This window comes from Salmo salar, chromosome 07 (assembly GCF_965601325.2).
Source record: "Salmo salar chromosome 07, fSalSal1, whole genome shotgun sequence".
Taxonomy (NCBI): domain Eukaryota; kingdom Metazoa; phylum Chordata; class Actinopteri; order Salmoniformes; family Salmonidae; genus Salmo; species Salmo salar.
Genome location: NC_138297.1, coordinates 30,906,647 through 30,929,289, shown reverse-complemented (window position 1 = coordinate 30,929,289; position 22,643 = coordinate 30,906,647). Strand labels below are relative to the sequence as shown.

Here is a 22,643-nt window from a genome sequence, read left to right as displayed (position 1 = left end):
CAACTCACAACCTTCTCTGTGACAAACAGCTTCCTACACTGAGGCTTTCGATTCTCTCTGAATTAAAAACAGTAGCTACATCAACTGGTAGCTGTGCATTACACTACATGGCCAAAAGTATGTGGACATCTGCTCGTCGAACATCTCATTCCAAAATCATGGGCATTACTATGGAGTTGTCCCCCCTTCGCTGCTATAACAGACTCCACTCTTCTGGGAAGGAAGGCTTTCCACTAGATGTTGGAACATTGCTGCTTCCATTCAGCCAGTTAGAGCCAGTTTTTGCGCTGTTCTGGGAAGGAAGTAGTACACAGCGCTGTACGACATCTTTAGTTTCTTGGCAATTTCTCGCATGGAATAGCCTTCATTTGGTTGCTGATAATGAGCTTCTGTACACCTATGTAGATATTCCATTGAAAAATCTGCCGTTTCCAGCTACAATAGTCATTTACAACATTGTCTACACTGTATTTCTGATCAATTTTATTTTAAAAATGGGCAAAAAAATTAATAAATAAATAAATAAATAGCTTTTCTTTCAAAAACAAGGACATTTCTAAGTGACCCAATACTTTTGAACAGTAGTGTGTATATCACACACACACACACACTAACAGTCAAAAGTTGACACATCTACTCATTCCAGTGCTTTTCTTTATTTGTACTATTTTCTACATTGTAGAATAATAGTGAAGGCATCAACTATGAAACAACACATATAGAATAATGTAGTAACCAAAAAAAAGTGTTCAACTAATCAAAATAGATTTTATATTTGCGATTCTTCAAAGTAGCCATCCTTTGCCTTGATGACAGCTTTGCACACTCTTGGCATTCTCTCAACCAGCTTCATGAGGTCGTCGCCTGGAATGCATTTCAATTAACAGGTGTGCCTTGTAAAAGGTTAATTTGTGGAATTTCTTTCCTTCTTAATGCATTTGAGCCAATCAGTTGTGTTGTAGGGGTGGTATACAGAAGATAGCCCTATTTGGTAAAAGTCCATATTAGAACAGCTCAAATAAGCAAAGCGAAACGACAGTCCATCATTACTTAAGACATGAAGGTTAGTCAATCTGGAAAATGTCAATAACTTTGAACGTTTCTTCAAGTGCAGTCGCAAAAACCATCAAGCGCTATGATGAAACTGGCTCTCATGAGGACCGCCACAGGAAAGGAAGACCCAGAGTTACCTCTGCTGCAGAGGACAAGTTCATTAGAGTTACCAGCCTCTAATATGGACTTTGAAGAATCTCAAATATAAATTATATTTGTTTAACACTTTTTTGGTTACTACATGATTCCATAGGTGTTATTTCATAGTTTAGATGTCTTCAATATTATTCTACAATGTAGAAAATAGCAAAGATAAAGACAAACCCTGGTATGAGTTGGTGTGTCCAAACTTTTGTCTATAGACTGACATTTCCTACTATGGAAATCCACAGGTTAAAACATGCATGGGCATTCATAGTTAACACAACAAACATACATTTTTAAACAATAACTAGCTACATTTACATTTTCAAGAGCGGCTAGACGCTCTTATGCAGACCAAGTTACTGTCAGTGCATTCAACCAAGGTAAAAACGACAATAAGCAAACCAGAAGGCACAAGTACACAAGTCCTTTCCAAAAGCATTTTATTTTCATTATAAAATTACATTCACACTATTCCCTTTGATAATATGTCTGCGTCCCAAATGGTACCCTTTTCTCTTTATGGTGCACTACTTTTGACCAGAACCCTGGTCAAAGCCAAGATTGTACACTACAAAAGGAAGCGGGTGCCATGACTGGACCGTAGTTCAATAGTCATTTATCACATGCCGCCGACCCCTCATGCTGGATCCCAAATGAATAAAACCCTACACACACACACACCCCTTTTGGAGTCCCTGAAAAAACGTGAATCAAAATATCTCCTAATTTCTTATTCGGCGCAGCTCCAATAATCCACACTAGCGCACTACTAATAACGAAGCAATAGTTCTGTCCCATTGACCATACTAGTATACCACTTTGAATGGAGCAATATATTGGGCATGCATCCAAAGGCTTCATCCCAAACGACACCCTGTTCCATATTTAGGGCCTCTGGTCAAAAGAACTGCACTAAATAGGGTGCCATTTGGAACACCAGCTAAGTGGTATGCTAGTGTGGATATTGGAATGTAGCCTATGTATTGATACTAATTGGAGTGAAGCAATGTATTGGGAATGCACACTAGCAAGTAGTACACTAGTATAAATGTTGGAACCTATCTTATTTAAATCAAAAAGCTCAAGTTAGGTAATAAGAATACATGTCTACAGTCTGAAGCCAAACTCTCTCCTAGTTGCACTTTATTCCTATTGGTCTATTCCCTCGTTGCAGACAAACATTATTACTCTTTGGAAAGTGGGTATTTTATCGGTGTAAAATGTACTACATTTAATGTGTGTGATGTTATAGGAATGGTAGCTATGTCCATTATTTCTCTAAAACGTCACGTGTACGTCAAAGTAGTTTGTTTACCTTTTGTTGTACGTTGCTGTTCAAAAACAACACTCTCCCTCTCTGCCTATATTTTTGTGCCCTGGGTTAGTGTCATCTGAATCATCATCATCACCATCATCACTACATTGCATACTATGACATTGAGCCCTTTCCACATAAACACATTCATGCTAGCACAGCCACACACAGGCTAAAAGATCACATCAAACTTCCCCATGGGTTACTTGCTCGATACGCGAGAGAAAGCGAGGGGGTTGAGAGATGGAGGAAATAGAGAGAGAGAGAGAGAAAAACAGATGCGGAATGGAATGCAGAAATAGAATTCTAAATTCTATGGAATTCTGGATGGAACCGGAATTTGGGAAGAGTCATTCTTCAGATTGACATAAATGGGAAAGGGCAAGAATGTGTTCTTCGTTTGTACCCGTACAACATATCCTACTACGGTTCAACAGAACTCACCAATGCAGACAATCAATGTGGTCCCTTAAAAACAGCAAACGTATTATATTATTCTCATAACGTATGGTACATATACAAAATGTTGGACGACCATTAATTTAAAAGCAAATCCCTGTCCCCTTCAAATTGCACCCTATTCCCTAAATACGGCTCTGGTGAAAGTTTACGCAATATGGGCCCTGGTCAAAAGTAGTGCACTATATAGGGAATAGGGCGCAATTTGGGACACAGCCTAATCTGATAAAACGTAATCTGTTGGGGAAAACGTTTTGATTTCATCACCTGCTTAAAAAAATAAATTAAAAAAAGACTCATTCTGAACTGCCTCTCGAGGGAAAGTTCCCAGGTCAAATCAGACCGGGGATCAAATACTATTTCAAATACTTCAAACTGAGCTTGATTGAGCGCCCTGGCAGAACGGAACCAATAGAGTGGCCTCCGTGCAGGCTAAAGCAAAACGCTAGAAGTACTTGAACAATTTCAGATAGTATTTGAACCCAAGTCTGGGTCATACAACAGTAGTAGTAGCTAAATCTTTCGGCCAAAAGGGGCACCATTTTCACAGAGCTAATATAAATAGGGCGTGGATCATCATCATGATAACAATGTCAGCAATGTCTGGAATTCAGTACCCGAACGTCAACGTGTGAATTTCAATTGACACCTTATTTTTACTTAAAAAAGGTGCACTTCTTTTGGCCAGAGCCCTAGAGTACTATGTAGGGAATAGGGTGCCACTTGAGACACACCTTAGATAACAGCTTCCACCCCAGCCCTTAACCCCTCCCAGCCTCCCCCAAACCCCCTCCACATCAAACCCCATTTCCTCCACCCTGTTGCACATGGAACCCAAAGTCCTCCGTCTCTTCGCCTGTCTGTTGCCTGATTAAAAAGTGCTGCGATCAGAGTACCCTGCTGTCACTACGCCAGGCCCATCTCCTCTAGAACACTTCTCGGAGACTCGTCCTCCTGTAAGGGGGGAGACGGGGAACAGATGGCTCAGAATACAAGGTGACAAGTAAAACTACATTAATAGTGAGGTTAGGTAGTCATAAGGCCCGATTCAGACTTTTATATAACAGACTCAACATAGACTTAAGTCAATAAAATATGGACTTAAGTTAAAAAATGTTTTTACTTAAGTCCGTGTTAAATACATTTATCTCAAGCCTGAATAGGGCCCATAGTGAGGTAGATACCCGATGGAGGTCGCCAGACCGAAACGTTGGTAGTAAATAGATCCATCAAATTATTGAAAGTATCAAGAATACCATGTGCTGGAGTTTTTCCTTTTTAATTAGAGAGATCACTCCTATTCATGTACATGTAGCCTAATTTTGACATACATTTTATTTTAAAACAACTTACTCAGTATATATCCTTTGCCATCCATTTTTAAATGTGATTTTGTCTGTATGTATTGTGTTTGCTGCTAGATGAATTGCCTCACTGAGGACATTAACGTTTTTTCAATCTGAATCCTACCTCCTGTAGTAGGTCGGCCTGTTCGATGGCCTTGAGTACACTCTTCTTGGACGTGTCTTGGATCTCCCCTCCCATCAGAAACTCATCCAGTATAAAGTAGGCCTTCTCAAAGTTAAAGATGATATCCAGCTCACATACCTGCCAGGACATGCACACACACACACACACACACGGAGCAATCAGAATCACCTTTATTCGCCAATTACATATATCAGGAATTTGACTTGGTGAAATGGTGCCAACAGCAATAGACAAAATAGACAGAGGAATTGACACAGTCTACGTACAGTATATACAGGAAACCTACACCAATTACACGATAGAAGAGTATAAGCACATTTATAGTTGAGGATATACAAGGAGAGAAGCTTGGGCGAGAGGAGAGCAGTGTTTTCCACAAGTACATGGAGGAGCCAGCCAAATAGAAAAAGGAGCCAGCCAAGTTCACCTGGGCCAGGGTTCTCCCGGGTTAAGACATTTTTGCCGCACAAGCCCTATTTTGGCGGCCTCTGGTACATTCTAGCGGTAGATTGATGCTGGTTGAAAATACAATCAGGTAATAACACTGATCTAATTTTATTCACACTTTTACAGTGTTAGTTTCATCAGCTGTTGTATAATATGATATAAAACATAGGAAACCAACATTTTGAGTGCACTTTAAAGAACCCTGTAAGAGCTGACATTCACAGACATTAAGCTTCCTTTTAAGAGGCATTTTCTCAGCTATCTGCAATACAGGTATGACAGGTATTTTTGTTTTATGTAGTCTTTCGAAAGCCAGCACGGATAAAATGCAATAATTGACTAATATATTCCATAGTCTAATAATTCTCATGTGCCAACGTATCGCCACGGTCTGTGCATTGGTGAAACTTGCACTCCTGTAGATCTGAAATAATTGGATGGTGAAAATTGCCAGCCAACCAGAAAAGCAAGGTGTAAAAAATTCAGACATTCAGGACAATCCTTGTCCTGCAAAGAATGTATTTTTTTGGTAAAAATAAATATATTTTGCAAAAAGTAGGCATTTAGAATGAAATGTGGAGTGGAGCTGGATAGTTATACTTGACTTGAGTGGGTCGAGTCACTGACGTGATCTTCCAGTCCGGTTTTGTGCCCCCTCGGGCTCATGTGGTGGGGGAGATCTTAGTGGGATATACACCGCCTTGTCTCAGGGTAGTAAGTTGGTATCCCTCTGGTGGTGTGGGGGCTATGCTTTGGCAAAGTGGGTGGGGTTAAATCCAGTCCGGGGGTATCGTCGAACGGGGCCACAGTGTCCCCAACATCAGTCTCCAGTATCTATGCTCTAATAGTCTATGTGCGGGGCTCTAGGGCCAGTCTGTCTTATCTGGTGTAATTCTCCTGTCTTATCTGGTGTACTGTGTGATCTTAAGTATGCTCCCTCTAATTCTCCCTCTCTCACCCTCTCGGAGGACCTGAGCCCTAGGACCATGCCTCAGGACTACCTGACCTGATGTCTCCTGGCTGTCCCCAGTCCACCTGGTCGTGCTGCTGATACATTTGCTGCTGTTCTCCCCTGCTGCTATGGAACCCTGACCTGTTCACAGGACGCGCTACCTTATCCCGGACCTGCTGTTTCAACCCTCTCTCTCCCCCCCTCTACTGCACCTGCTGTCTCGACCTATGAACACTCGGCTATGAAAAGCCAACTGATATTTACTCCTGAGGTGCTGACCTGTTGCACCAACCACTGTGATTATTATTTGACCCTGCTGGTTATCCCTACTGAACAAAAATATAAAATGCAACAATTTCAACAATTTTACTGAGTCACAGTTCATATAAGGAAATCAGTCAATTGAAATAAATAAATTAGGCCCTAATCTATGGATTCCACATGACTGGGCAGGAGCCCAGCCATGGGTGCGCCTGGGAGGGGCATAGGCCCCCCCCACTGGGGAGCCAGGCCCAGCCAATCAATGAGTTTTTCCCCACAAAAGTGATTTATTACAGACAGAAATACTCTGTTTTCCAGGTGGCTGGTTTCAGACAATCCCGCAGGTGAAGAAGCCAGATGTGGAGGTCCTGGGCTGGTGTGGTTACACGTGGTCTGCGGTTGTAAGGCCGGTTGGATGTCTCTAAAACAACGTTGGAGGTGGCTTACGGTAGAGAAATGAACATTCAATTATCTGGCAACAGCTTTGGTGGACATTCCTGCAGACAGCATGTCAACTGCACGCACCCTCAACTTGAGACATCTGTGGCATTGTGTTGTGGGACAGAACTGCACATTTGAGTGGCATTTTATTGTCCCAAGCACAATGTGCACCTGTGTAATGATCATCCTGTTTAAATCAGCTTATTGATATGCCACACCTAGAGAAATATTCACTAAAAGGGATAAACAAATTTGCGAACAAAATTAGAGAAATAAGCTTTTTGTGCGTATGGAACATTTCTGGGATCTTTTATTTCAGCTCATGACAAATGAGACCAACACTTTACATGTTGCGTTTATATTTTTGTTCATTAAAATGAACGTTTGAACATCAAGAAGAATGATCTGTCCTTAATGGCCATGTACTCTTATAATCTCCACCCGGCACAGCGTGAAGAGGACTGGCCACCCTTCAGAGCCTGGCTCCTCTAGGTTTCTTCCTAGGTTCCTGCCTTTCTAGGGAGTTTTTCCTAGCCACCGTGCTTTTACATCTGCATTGCTTTCTCTTTGGGGTTTTAGGCTGGGTATCTGTATAAGTACTTTGTGGCATCTGCTGATGTAAAAATGGCTTTATAAATACATGTGATTGACTTGATTGGTTAATGTCGGGCCCTGCACGCAACAAAAATGTATGTGCCAGAAGAAAATAGGCTAAGTGGATTTTGAGTCATCGTTACATTATTATGGGACGTGAAAATACATTTGACTGCAACCACAGCGCACACAACACACAATTACCGAGATGCAGGACAGACAGCAGACTGTCAAACCAGCAGTATTTCCCTGTCATTGCTCACTTTGTGACTGACAGGAGCCTGTCCAGTCAATAGATGGCTAGAAGATGCATGTCGTTCATTCTAATGGGAGAGGGCTCTACAGACTTTTTCTAAAAATGTGTCTAAAAATTGTCTACATAGCCGGCAGACAGCGCTAGTGGAAAATACTGGGGGAGGGAGAGAAGAGTATGGAGAGTTCAATAGATCAATAGAGGGACAGTGAGTGAGAATAAACAGCACATGATGCGAGTCATCGACTTACATGAAAATCCTTTGATTGTCCGGTAGTAAAATAGAAGAGAGGCAGGGAGGATGAAATGGAAGAGAGGCAGGGAGGATGAAATGGAAAATATAATGATAAGCCAACGAGTTAAGAGTGGAGGTGAGAAATAAGCAGTTGGAGAGAGAGAATGCAGTTGGCTAAAGAAGGGATAATGAAAGAGTTGGCTGAAGAAGTCGGAATGAGAGAGAGCGCGAGAGACTCACGCTGCCGAAGTACTTATCCAGCAGCTCTACGAAGCGGTGGATGACCTCTAGAGTGATGAGTTCGTTGTCCTGCTCCTCCACCGCACAGCAAAAATACAGACTGGCATACCTATAGAGCGTACACACACACACACACACACACACACACACACACACACACACACACACACACACACACACACACACACACACACACACACACACACACACACACACACACACCCTTATTAGTGCAAACAGCATGCAGAGGCGGAATGGAAGGAAGGAACCCAGAAAACCCCCACACTGTCTTTGGGTTATTGAGGTTCAACACACCCACACCTTCTTCATTGAGGTTCAGCTCAAAACTAAAAGGGGGAATCCATGGAGCTCCTGCCAGTCAGTAACCCAGGGCCATGTTCTACAGCCAAACGTAGATAGAATGCCACGAATAGGGGGCATGCGTCTTCTACAAAGCATATTTCTATCTGAACGTTCCAAACCGTTGCGTCCTGCTGAACGCGCCCTTAGACAACTAATAACTACTGAAAGATAAGCTTGTTATGCTGCTGTTAATGATGACAGTCTATGCAGTGTATAGACCTATGCACTATACCATGTGTAAGGTTGTATGTGTTGTTTTCCAACTGTGGCCCTGGACAAGCACACCTGATTCTACTTGTCAACTAATCATCAAGCCCTTGACAAGTTGAATCAGGTGTTTTTTGTCTGGGGCTACACCAAAAATGTATGCTGTTGAGGGTACTTGAGGACCAGAGTTGGGAAACACTGTATTAGAGCATTAGCAAAGTCAGCTCTTTGGCTCACTCACCTGGCCAGAAACAAGTACTGCACTACACCGCAGAGAGCACTGTTGAGTTTCCATCAGATTTACCTCAGTTCTTCCTATTTCCATCTACATTGCCTTCAGAAAGTATTCATAGCCCTGGACTTAATGCACATTTTCTTGTGTTACAGCCTGAATTCAAAATGGATTCAATTGTTTTTCCTTACCCATCTACACTCAATACCCCGTAATGACAAATTAAAAACATGTTAAGACATTTTAGCAAATGTATTGAACATAAAATACATATCTAATTTACATATGTATTCACAATCCTGAGTCAATACATATTAGAATCACCTTTTTGCAGCGCTCACTGCTGTGAGTCTTTCTGGGTAAGTCTAAGAGCTTTGCACACCTGGACTGTACAATATTTGCCCACCATTCTTTTCAAAATTATTTAAGCTCTGTCCAATTGATTGTTGATCACTGCTAGACAACCATTTTCAAGTCTTGGCTTATTCAAGTCTTGCAATAAATCTTGCCAAGCAGATTTGAGTCAACACTAACTCGGCCATTCGAAAACATTAAATGTTTTCTTGGAAAGCAATGCCAGTGTAGATTTGGCTTAGTGTTTAAGGTTATTGTCCTGCTGAAAGGTTCATTCATCTCCCAGTGTCTGGTGGAAAACAGATTGAACCAACACTAGGATTTTGCCTGTGCTTAGATCCATTCCGTTTCTTTTTATCCTCAAAACTCACCAGGCCTTAATGATTGCAAGCATACCCATAACATGATGCAGCCACCACTATGCTTGAAAATATGTAGAGTGGTACTCAGTAATGTGTTGTATTGGATTTGCCCTAAAACATCATTTGCATTCAGGACAAATAGTTAATTGCTTTGCCACATTTTTTGCGAACATGCCCTGACTTGGGGCCAAGGCCAAGCCACTGGTACTTTTCAGCTTGCGTTTACATAAGAATGGCTAACTGGGAACTTTAAAACCTTCTCACAAACCAACTTGATGCAGAGGTTGTTGATTCGGCACACCCCAAGTCTTTAGTGTCACACTCCTGTTGGAAACAATTACACTAGAGCAAAACATTAACACTAGGCTTGGGCGGTATCCATATTGTCATAGAAACCTTGTGGCATAAACGGGATATTCTGTAATACCGACACAGAACACCAGGGGCACTATTTTCTAACCCCACCGCCTATGTAATACGAAGGTCAGCAATGCTAACAAGTACATGTAAAATCCCATAGAGAATGCTAACATGCGCATTGCGAACATTTTATACAGTCTCTGACCTAAACCATTTTCAGGACGGACATCCCAGATCATAAAGTAACTTAAAAAAAATGCTACTCACAAAACAAAATGTTAGACAGCAAGGATCTTTATCCAGGAAGAGATTCTCTGCTGTTACAAAGCGAAGCTCGACTTTGGAAGAAGGTAACCACTTAGATAGGTAGCTACCTAGCTACTAAGTTTGCAAACCAAATGTGCAACTGCAAAACCTTTAGCAGATTTTTCACAGTTAACTTAATAGTCATAAATTATATCTAGCTGGCAAACATTTCGTTGTGAATTCCATACTGTAACTAGATCACCTGGCACACGCTGCACAGTAGTGAGTGACTCACAAGGCTCCGTTCTCTTGTTGTTGTGTGCTTGTAAACAAATACAACATGACTGGGGACTACCAGTAATCGTCATAATGAAATATTGCACAGCTGAAATGAAGAACGCGATCTCCTTTATCTCCTAACGGATTGCACAAGTTGACTGCAGGCATTTACTTTAAAAGTACCAAAAAAAGATTCACATATTAAAAAAAACTTCAAATAAATAGTTAGGTAAGTCAGGTGGAAGTGCAGCATATGATAAGCATGTACAGAATCACTGGTGTAGTTTACTGTAGGATCCTATGGGCAACTTCTACACCGAGTGCGGTGTGTGGATGGCTTCTGTATGAGATGTGGGAGGTGGAATGAGTGTTCAAATGGTGAGTCACTGTGCATCAGTTGGAATGCAACGGTCAAAAGTTAAATCTGTGTTTTGGGGAAACAATACCAAACACACCTCAAAGACAGCGTGGGTGATAATGCCAGGAGACAGGTCGGGACACACACACAGTAATATTGTGTGTGTGTGTGTGTGTGTGTGTGTGTGTGTGAGAGAGACAGGTCTGTCTCTTTTAATGCCCCCCTGGAACCACTTTTGAGCACAATTATTACCAGTAGAGGGAAAGGGGGGGTACCTAGTCAGACGGGGGGGGGGGGTGTCTTAACATTTAGTGTAGTTGCCTGGTTTGGCTCCCTCACATGGGCAAGTCTGAATACCCTTGAGTTGTGCAGGTCTGTGGTAAGACTGAATGGAGAAAGCAAAAAGGCTCTCCGGAGAAATTTACAAAGAGCGCAAACGTAAGGGGCAAATAAATCATTTTGGATCTTACACATCCACTGAAGAGCCAGTACTGCCATTAGGGAACAGACTCAGGACCTCTTAAAACCAAGAGAGCCACTAACGGCTTTGTAGCAGCATCAGTATGGCTTTTAAATGGAAACAGTTGTACACGTAAACCCGCACCTTGTATAGCACGGCTCGTCGTGAAATTGATTGTCACTTACATGTATCTTGTATAGGCCTAAACCTTGTAAACATTGGTAATGTCATGTGTGAACGTTGCCGTTTATATGTCTACTCTACATCTTTATCTTATTCGACTTGCCACAATTGAAGTTCCTTCTGAAAAAAAACAAAGTAATTCAATTATTGTGTGAGTGAGAGAAAGAGAGTGGGAGAGAGAGTATGTGTGTGTGACTACAATTCCAGACACTTGTGTGAAGCACGCAGTAGCCTTTGTTGCACATTTTCAAGTGTGTGTGAACAGAGCATGTAGCAGCTACATGCTGTCTCACACAACCATGAAAAAACACTTAGGCGGCCCGCCCAAGGATTTCAATGGCAGAAAAATCCCTTGTGTGTGCGTGTATTCCAGTACCTCTTGTAGACGATCTTGAGGTCCCTCCACTCCAGGAAGCTGCACATCTTGGGCTTGCGGGCCAGCACCACCTGCATGAGCTCCCTCACCATCTTCTTCTTGTCCCTCTCGGCCGTGGCCGTGTACCACTTCTGGAGACGCAGCTTCCCCTGCCGACTGAACAGCAACATGAAACGCATCTAGAGGAGGGAGACCAGGGAGAGTTAATGTCAGTTCACAGGGGAAGGAAACAGGAGGGGAGAAAGACAGGGTCGGAGACAGGATCAATAGCATACAGAAAGGAGACGTTAGTACCAGATAACTTCAGGATGAACTAGTGTGCACAACAGACAGAACACAGAGGGTAAAACAAATAGACTGAAATAGACAGTTATGCATAAAGAGGGACGTAGGGAGGACTTCTGGAGACGCAGCTTCCCCTGTCGACTGAACAGCAACATGAAACGCATTTAGAGAGGAGGTGGTGGGACAGCAGACAGGGCAAAGAGGTAGTGATATGTAGGCCTACACATATTAGGATGACACAGGCTAACAGAGAGTAAGCAGTAAGACCTAATACTGGACACACCACACGAGCTTAAGCTTTCGCGCGGGTGCAGCAAGTCTCATATATTAGCAACCTGGACTGGGTCACAAAACAGGAAAAGGGGGATTATAAGTTTGATGGGGACAGAGATATTGTTCCATGAACAAAGACAAAAAAATTAACAACAGATATGCATAAAGAGATTATGAGCGAGAGAAAGAGTCAGTGGGAGAGAGAGGGGTGGACGGACAGACCTTACTTTTTATACAATCTATCATGTCACAAGTTAGTAGGGCCTAATGAGTTGCCTCTGCCTATAAAAACAACATCCTCTCTGGACAGCTTTAAAAATAAGTTTGATGTCTTCTGTGCCCATATGAATAACCCCTATGATGTAACTGGAATGATGAGATAGATGTTCTTCTCTGTTTTTGTTTGATTATTTCACTGCCATACTGTGTTCGATCTTGTCTAGCCATCTTGTCTTAGAGGACCACAATGGAAATAAGTCCCAGACTTTGTGTGCTTTCCTCAATGATTTTATTCATGTGCCTGTATGGCTTTTTCAAGTTTTATGTGTGCTTGTTTTTTTGGGGTTTTTTTAATGGTCAAATTAATAAACTAAACTACATGTGTGTCTAAATCTACATTTCAACCTTGTTAATATTGACAAGGGGGAAAGGGTACAGTAACAGACTACATCTCCCACCGGACTTGTCCTAGTTATCAGACCCTCCCTGGACCACAATCTCCTATCTCTGCTTTTAAACTCCCTGGCACCACGTGGTGTGGTGGAGCGTCAATCTCCTAGAGACTGCCTGGCCACGAATGTAGCACACACACTAATGTAACCTGGACTACTAACATCAGCCCCCCCCCACAAAATCATCTATGAAAGTCCCCTTTTGAAAGGACTATCATTCTACTTGCATTCAGTGTGAGTGTTCTCAAAAACACTTCAGAAAGCAAGAGAAGGTAGTGAGCTCATGGGCCCCTGAGGTTCTTCTGCAGAAAAATATAGAATTAGAGTTGGATAAATGTAGATAAGCCCTTTTGAAAAACAATTATAGTTTATACAGGATAGTAACCTCAACATCAAAACCTTCAATCCAAATTCCATACCCAAAACATTGATTTTGGACAAAATTACCTGAATGGACTATTACTACCAAGGACTATCAAGAAAGAAAAAAAAACTTCCAACAAACCAAAACCTGCAGAAGAAACACAGCGCAACCTAAAAAAATACAACACTGGGTGAGTAATGTTCAGTCTGAACCTACTTCTGAAGCCAAAAAGTAAAAAAGACAATCTCTCGGTAATTTTGTTATACAAAGCTTAATAAATAAGGCTACCAAGCTGCTAGGACAGAACTGACCTGGCTGCAACTTCAATTTGCATTTTAAGTGTGAAGTGAGAGGTGTGGAAACTCTTGAGCCTAACAATGGCAGGAGAGTTTCACAGCAACCCCTACCGAAATGCAGAGGCCTTTGAAGCCCCGTGGCTTATCCCTATGCAGACGACATTACAATACAGTACCCTATGGATATAAAAAATAACACTGCATGGAACAAGTACAAAAAAAAGCTCCTTAAGGACAATCCAGAGACACTATTTGCTGACTGCTACAAAGAGAGGAAGGTAAGCAACTTACTTTTCCAAACAGACCATCCCCTGGCACGGCACACTACCCCTATGTCAAGAGAGAGGGTATTGGCCCAGGATGGAAACTAGACATTGAGGAAATTAAAACAACCTCTGTCGATGTGTACAAGTTTGGGACATTAATGGTCCAGGGCATCCTCAAGCAGTTCCAGCTGGACTTGTATAGGATCGAAGAGAGAGCACAGCAGGAAAAGCTCTCCCTCTGTGACGACTCCTCCATCCTGAGTGAGTCTGATCACACCTCTTCAAACATTTCCTGCAGACGAGGATAGTCACCCCCCCAGGACTGAACACACACAGATCCCACAACTGTACTGCTCCTCCATAATTGACAGGGATACATTCACAGAGCTGGATAGAGACATGGTGGAGCTCAGAGAGTTAGTCCACACAATCCAGATGGAACAAACCCACAAAACAGACCAGCAATGTGGTCAGAGGACAGACTAGGTTCGCACATTCACATTATAAATTCAGACACAAATGACCTGAGGGCCCAGCAGGAAAGGGTGGCTACAGGGAGTGCTTGAAAGTGGTTATCATGAGGCATGAAAGCCAAAGGTACTGAATAATATTAAGAAATGCTATAGATGGAAGGAAAGTAGTGTGGAAATCTACCAAAATATTATTAGGCAACAACACATTCAATCCCTTCTAGACAATTTCCTGGACAAAATGTTTCACTGTAATAGTGAAGGCAGCAGAAAACCTAAAAAGTATATTTGACCTCTCAGCTTCCCTATCAAATCTAAAAATGTCAAGCAGAAAACCTAAGAAAATGAACAACAATGACAAATGGTTTGATAAAGAATGCAAAAACCTAAGAAAAATGTACAAACCTATCCAACCAAAAACAGAGACCCGGAATACCTGAGCCTACGTCTTCACTATGGTGAATCACTAAACAACACAGAAATACACTACGGAAAAAGAAGGAACAGCACATCAGAAATCAGCTCTGAAGAATCCATAGAATCTAACCACTTCCGGTAAATTGGAAAACTCTAAAACAAACACTAAGAGTTATCTATCCAAAACGGAGATGTATGGATAAACCACTTGTACAATCCTTTTGGCTCTATAACATACATGATCAAACCCTAGAATCAACTATTAATGACTACCAGAACACACTATATTCTCCAATTACATTGAAGGAACTTCAGGACAAAATACAAACCCTCCAACCCAAAAAGGCCTGCTGGGGGTTGATGGTATATTAAATGATAAAATATACAGACCACAAATTCCAATTGGGTAAACTTAAACTCTAACATCATCCTCAGCTCTGGCATATTCCCCAATATTTCAAACCAAGGACTGATCACCCCAATCCACAAAAGTGGAGACCAATTTGACCCCAATATCTAACGTGGGATATGCGTCAACAGCAACCTTGGGAAAATCCTCTGCATTATCATTATCAGCAGACTTCTACATTTCCTCAGCGAAAACAATGTACTGAGAAAATATCAAAATTGGCTTTTTACCAATTTACCATACAACAGACCAGTCACCCTGCACACCCTAATTGACAAACAAACCAAAACAAAGGCAAAGTCTTCTCATGCTTTGTTGATTTCAAAAAAGCTTTCTATCCAATTTGGCATGAGAGCCTGCTATACAAATTGATGGAAAGTGGTGTTGGGGGGAAAAAAACATATGAAATTATAAAATCCATGTACAAACAACAAGTGTGCAGTTAAAATTGTCAAAAACCTTTCCACAGGGACGGGGTGAGACAGCACCTGGTCTCACCCTACTAGAATCTGAAGTCAAATGTCTACTGATGATCTGGTTCTTCTGTCCCCAACCAAGGATGGCCTACAGAAACACCTAGATCTTCCGCACAGATTCTGTCAGACCTGGGCTCTGACAGTAAATCTCAGTAAGACAAAAATAACTGTGTTCCAAAAAACGAATACAAATTCCATCTTGACATCGTTGCCCTAGAGCACACCAAAAAACGATACATACCTTGGCCTAAACATCAGCGCCACAGGTAACTTCCACAAAGCTGTGAACTATCTGAGAGACAAGGCAAGAAGGGCCTTCTATGCCATCAAACGGAACATAAAATTCAACATACCAATTAGGATCTGGGTAAAAATACTTGAATCAGTTATTGAACCCTTTGCCCTTTATGGTTGAGGTCCGCTCACCAACCAAGAATTCACAAATTGGACAATCAACAAATTGAGACTCTGCATGCAGAATTCTGCAAAAATATTAGGCCGATACCCGCTAATTATCAAAATCCAGAAAAGATACGTCCAATTTTACAACCACCTAAAAGGAAGTGATTCCCAAACATTCCATAACAAAGCCTTCACCTACAGAGAAATTAACCTGGAGAAGAGCCCCCTAAGCAAGCTGGTCCTGGAGCTCTTCACAAACACAAATAGAGCCCCAGGACAGCAACACAATTAGACCCAGCCAAATCATGAGAAAACTAAATTATAATTCCTTGACACATTGGAAAGAATTTACAAAAAAAAAAAAAAGACCAAACTAGAACGCTATTTGGCCCTAAACAGAGAGTACACAGTGGCAGAATACCTGACCACTGTGACTAGGGTTTCACATTTTGGGGAATATTCAGAGGTGGAAACTTTCCATGGGAATTAACAGGAAAACATGCAAATTACTTTTAATACCATTTAAATGTAGATGTTTTTTGCATTGGATATATTTACTATATCATATGGAGACAGAAACAAACCTTTTACCTTATCATAAGTAGACATAATTGCAAATGATTAAATCCTTCCAAAAGAAATGTAAAAAACTATTTAGTTACAAATTGAACTTTAATTAAATGAGTTGACTCTTCACATGGGATGATCTCATGGAACAAAAGGGAATATTGATGATTCCCAATGATCCACCGCATCTCCCAAAAACGTTTTAAACATACATCTGTACAATGATAACCAAAGCTTTAGTTTCTAGACTTTCTTCCTCTCAGGCTTCCCTTGTCTTCTCCCTGGACCTCCTCAATGTCCACCTCTTGAACATTCGACTCTGAAGCCTCATCTTCACTGTCACTTTCCAACCTTCTTGAGGATGGCTCGTTGTCAGGCTCAAAAAGCCTCATATTTGCCTATTTGCCTAATTTTTCAACCCTTGTGTTGGTCAGTCTGTTACGTGCTTTGGTGTGTGTGTTCCCAAACAAGGACCAGTTGCGCTCTGAGGCGGCTGATGTTGGTGGGATTTGGAGGATGATGGAGGCAACAGGGGAAAGAGCCTCAGATCCACAAAGTTCCTTCTACCAGGTGGCTGATGAGATATGTTGGCACGACTGCCATATTGCATCTCCATCCCAAAGCCCTTGCTTGGAAGTGTACTTCGCCAGACTGCCAAGAACCTTGCCTTCATCCAGGCCAAGGTGGCGAGATACGATAGTGATGACACCATAGGCCTTGTTGATCTCTGCACCAGACAGGATGCTCTTACCAGCATACTTGGGGTCCAACATGTAAGCTGCGGTGTGTATGGGCTTCAGGCAGAAGTCTTCACGCTTTTTGATGTATTTCAGAACTGCAGTTTCCTCTGCTTGGAGCGACAGTGAAGTGGGCAGGGCAGTACGGATTTCTTCTCTTACATCTGCAAGCAGAGTCTGAACATCAGACAGGATGGCATTGTCTCCCTCATTCCGCGTAATGACTACTGCTATAGGTTTCAGGAGTTTCAGGCTGTATAGCAGTCTCCCGAAATAAATCATCCAGTAGGATCCCCTTGATGGGCCTGCCCATATCGACAGACTGTGATATGGCCATTTCTGGGAGACTCCTTCCCCTCCAGGAGACTGTCAAACATGATGACAACACCACCCTGACGGGTGTTGCTGGGCAGCTTCAATGTGGTGCTCTTATTCTTTTCACTTTGCTTGGTGAGGTAGATTGCTGCTATAACTTGATGACCCTTCACATACCTAACCATTTCCTTGGCTCTCTTGTGGAGTGTATCGATTGTTTTCAATGCCATGATGTCCTTGAAGAGGAGCAGATTCAATGTATGAGCAGCACAGCCAATGGGTGTGATGTGAGGGTAGGACTCGTCCACTTTAGACCAAGCAGCCTTCATGTTCACAGCATCGTCTGTCACCAGTGCAAATACCTTCTGTGGTCCAAGGTCATTGATGACTGCCTTCAGCTCATCTGCAATGTAGAGACCAGTGTGTCTGCTGTCCCGTGTCTGTGCTCTTGTAGAATACCAGTTGAGGGGTGGAGATGATGTAGTTAATTATTCCTTGCCCACGAACATTCGACCACCCATCAGAGATGATTGCAATACAGTCTGCTTTCTCTATGATTTGCTTGACCTTCACTTGAACTCTGTTGAACTCTGCATCCAGCAAATTAGTAGATAAAGCATGTCTGGTTGGGAGGGGTGTATGCTGGGGGAAGAACATTCAGAAATCTCTTCCAATACACATTGCCTGTGAGCATCAGCGGTGAACCAGTTGCATACACAGCTCAAGCAAGACATTCATCCGCATTTCTCTGACTACATTCCTTCATTGAGTGAAAAAAACTTCTGATTCCAGGAAGACCATGAGCTGTTGCTATTGATAAGGTGTCAGATTACTTCTATTCGAGGGGAAAATTAGCAGAAGGACTTTTGTCAGAGGTTGCTTGTTGTGAGCGCTGAGGGAACTTTATGCACTTGGCCAGATGATTCTGCATCTTTGCTGCACTCTTCACATATGATTTGGCACAGTATTTGCAAATGTACACAGCTTTTCCGTCTACATTAGGTGCAGTGAAATGTCTCTACACATCAGCTAGTGCCTGTGGAATTTACCTGAAAAGGATTAGAAAAAAAATGAGTAAAAAAAATAAAAATAACATTCCATGTACAGATAAATAGTTAAGCAGTTAGATTAAACAACTTCTTTGCAAAATAAATGTTTTAAAATGAAACATGTATGGAAACAGGTGAATTAACACGCCACAATTAGCAGGCTCAAGCAAGCTAAACCCCACATGGTAGCAAAAAATAACTAGCAGAAATTGTTAACACGTTAGAAGTGATTTAAACACACTTTGCTGTAGACTACCATTTACTAGTTAACAAAAAAATCATGTAAGTCATATAAAATATATTCACCCTACCCAGTATTGTAATCAGAACTTACCAGAAAGCATGTAGTCCTTAGCTCAGACAGTGTAGTAGCGTGGGCTCAATAGCATCTTATTAGTGTGCAAGATCGTGAGAATCAGCTGTACATGTGATGGAAGAATGCACTGTGCATGCAGATGGTTGCAATTCCATTCAATTGGGGATAGTTTAACCAAAATATGCCAAAAGACCTAGAAATGCCTTGGTTATCCCACAAAAAAAAGGTTCACTGTTATAAGCTAACTTTTTTGATGAATTTAAGCAAAATTCCCCAAATATCCGGGCTTAACTTCCCATGGAAAATTACCTGAAATTTACCGTAAAGTTTCCGACCCTATGCAACCCTAACTGTGACTGATACAAAATGAAGGACATCTTTGACTATGTACAGAATCAGTGAGCATAGCTCTCCTGGCTCTCAAGAGCCAGGAGAGCACACTGAACACAAAATGAGGTGGAAACTGAGCTGCACTTCCTAACTTCCTGTCAAATGTATGACCATATTAGAGACACATATTCCCCTCAGATTCCCTCAGATCAAATTTTGATAAAGTCACATATCTATTGGGTTAAATACTATAGTGTGCAATCACAGCAGCAAGATTTGTGACCTGTTGCCACAAGAAAAGGGCAACCAGTGAAGAACAAACACCACTGTAAATACAACTTATATTTATGTTTATTTGCACATCATTACAACACTGTATATATACACATAATGACATTTTAAATGTCTTTATTCTTTTGGAACTTTTGGAAGTGTAATGTTTAGTGTACATTTTTTATTGTTTATTATCCATTTCACTTGATTTGGCAATGTAAACATGTGTTTCCCATGCCAATAAAGCCCCTTTGAATTGGAATTGAGAGAAGAGAGGAGAGGGGGACATGTGACAAGGGAGTGTGAAGTAAAGAAGGCCATGATGTGCATAAGAATAGACTAGCTTCCTTTTGGGAGATTATGCTTAAGCTCATCTGTGTCAGATCCTACAATGTGATGTGATTTAGCAGCAGCAGTCCTACTTAGTTATAAAGCAGTCAAAGGACCAACCATATTCTAGCCTGTGCCCAGATCCGTTTGTGCAGTCTTGCCAACTCCTATGGTCAAAGGACCCACCGTATTCTAGCCTGGGCCAAGATCTGTTTGTGCTGTCTTGCCAACTCCTATGGTCATTGTCACACCGCACAAACAGATCTGAGACCAGGCTAACACTATTCAACTTAGCTAACACAGTATACAGGACTATGTACAGTATGTCTAAAAGACAAATATTGGTACAAACCATCCCTCTTCAAGAAGCAATGGCCAGCCAACCACAAATATTAGTATAGTACCGGTAATCAAATATGAATGACAGCAAGTGGGAGTCTGTAGCGTAATCATGCCAACTCCTTGTCACTCATTGTTATGCCAAACAAGGAGTTGACATGATAGTACAAACAGATCGTCACTCTGGCTTGTTAGCTATTTAGTTGGTGACCACGAAACATAGATGCAAAGCTGAGCTACACATGATTTTAGGTTAAAAACACAGAACTGGACAAACTCTACTGACGCCAATCAATTCACAGTCAACTGCTTTGCTAGTTCCACTTTACTTACAGTCAAACCCACTCAGTGCTTTCTCTCTAGTGTTAATCTGACAGAGAGAAGGAGAAGACATGGAAGGGGTTTGATGTTTTGTAGTAGGACATTGGTGAGGACAGCAATTCCCTATATTGGAGAGTACTGGTGAAGGAAGGGAGTGTAGGTAGTATTTACCAAGTTGCAGGTTGTCCACACATTGTCCATAGTGAAAAGTGATTTGGTGATGACATTTCAGATCCTTATGTTCTAGAATACATTTTACCAAGACAAATATGAGGATTCATGTTGTGAATTGTTCAGTGGGGTCTTTCTCTAACATATCATTAACACTATATGCAGAAAGTTGGATTTCGTAACTTAATACATCTGATAATTAGCACCGAGCTCTGTTGACATAGCGGTCAGGTTTCTTGTAACAACTTCTGAGGATTTTACATTTTGTGGTCTTCCAAGTTGTTACCGTGGGTCAAAAAAATAAATAAAATAAAAAACATTCGCATGACAAACTGAATTAAACGTAATAGGCTAAGAAAATAAAAAGCTTGGTATACACTCAGTGCGCCGTTGACATTTCACAAGAGATACGCTTGTTTTTCTGAGAAATCTTGAAAAAGAGGAATTTCGTATTAAAATGAAAATCATATGGTAAAATATGAAAAAACTGCATGTGGTATCAAAATCGATATCCATCTTAACTCTGCCGATTCGAGAAGAAAGATGAGTTCAATGGTAAAGTTAGCCTGTCGGGTAACCAGTAGCCTTAATTCATGACCAGAATCCAGCCCAGCTGACTCGATGCAATTTTCCTGATATTTGAACACTTTTTTTTCTCTGGCCTCCATTGATTTAGTCACCCTAATTCCGACCCTTGTAGGACAGCAAAAACTCCAATCAATAGCTTTTTAACAGATTGTGATAGAGACATGAGGTTTGGACCATTGGTTTTCTTGAAGGATTATCCACACACTTAAAATATTATTTTACCCATTGGTCAAAATATGCGTTTTGATTGGACTCCCTTCAAGTTGACAAAGGTGGCATTTGTCTAATAGTCAACAGTTTATCATTTTGTCCACAGTAAAGGTGCAGTAAACAGGCAGCAATACAAGAGGCAGCCTAACTAACTGACTGACAACCAGATCAGCAAAAGAGAAAGGGGTGTCTGAATAGTTTAACACCATTTTATCAATACACATCGATCATTGATTGTATCAATGTAGTTAGTGCAGGGTCAGTGTTGAGGGTCAGAGTTATCTGCAACGTGTAGGCAGTCAACAGCCAACTTTACAGCTGTTAACGCCAACTATGTACACAGTAACAATGACAGTAACCCGAGGAACATGTCAAACTACCTAGTTCAAATGTACATTTCGTTGTAAGCAAACAAACCAGCTAGCATGCCAGCTATTTGGCTAATCACGACATCTGGCTAGCTAAGCAAATGTCAAAAGGCTTAGTTATGTAAGGTTACCTTCGAAGATAACTTGTTAGCTAGTGAGCTCAACATACATCTTGCTAGCGAAGTTAGAATTTAGACTAGGCAAAACTCTAATGTGCGGCCTGTCCACTAGCAAACAAGTTGGCTACTGTACCTGTAGCTGTGTTAGCGTTAGCCACTTTACCTTGCTAGCAAACACAGGTGGCCAACCAGCTTGCTTCACTCTGCTTCCTGAAACCATACACCTTGCTTGCAGCTAAGGTAATGAGCTAGACGGCTGGGTTTTAGCTATTCATCTCTTTTTATGGCGAAATTACTTACCATTTTATCAGGTTCACAACGCAAATATTAACTTGGATCTTCGTATATGAATTACTTGATTTTCCTTTTCGTTTTAAACACAGCAAACGTCAACATTCCATGTCTGTTTCAGAATACTACGGCTCGAGCGAGCAACCCATTCAACCAACTAGCTAGCTAGTAGGAGCGATTCCGGTGACAGACGTCAGCTGTTCCCCTCCTCAGTGAACATGCGCATTGCGCATTTTGAGGCAACCGGTAAAGTCAGTTTCGTAACAAAGCCAACCGAGGCGAACTCGTTAGATCTACTACGTCTATTTCAAACAATTTCATA

The 22,643-nt window shown here is 41.6% G+C and overlaps 1 protein-coding gene across 1 annotated transcript; it reads right to left on the bottom strand.

Annotated features, from left to right (window-relative positions):
* Positions 1–1,623: 1,623 nt before the first annotated feature.
* ap1s1 (adaptor related protein complex 1 subunit sigma 1) lies at positions 1,624–22,527 on the bottom strand. The gene is made up of 5 exons (XM_014207193.3): positions 22,331–22,527; positions 11,669–11,847; positions 7,889–7,997; positions 4,445–4,582; positions 1,624–3,928 (listed from the first exon to the last, which is right to left on the bottom strand). The coding sequence occupies exons 1-5, from the start codon at positions 22,331–22,333 to the stop codon at positions 3,881–3,883; spliced, it is 477 nt and encodes a 158-aa protein (XP_014062668.1). The 5' UTR covers positions 22,334–22,527; the 3' UTR covers positions 1,624–3,880.
* Between the last annotated feature and the right edge of the window lie 116 nt (positions 22,528–22,643).

Bases quoted from the DNA above. Each gene is read 5' to 3' on its own strand.
- ap1s1 (XM_014207193.3), bottom strand. The intron at 4,583-7,888 runs GTGAGTCTCTCG...ATGTCCTGGCAG, and splicing joins TGGATAAGTACTTCGGCAGC to GTATGTGAGCTGGATATCAT. The intron at 3,929-4,444 runs GTAGGATTCAGA...CCCCCCTTACAG, and splicing joins AGGCCGACCTACTACAGGAG to GAGGACGAGTCTCCGAGAAG.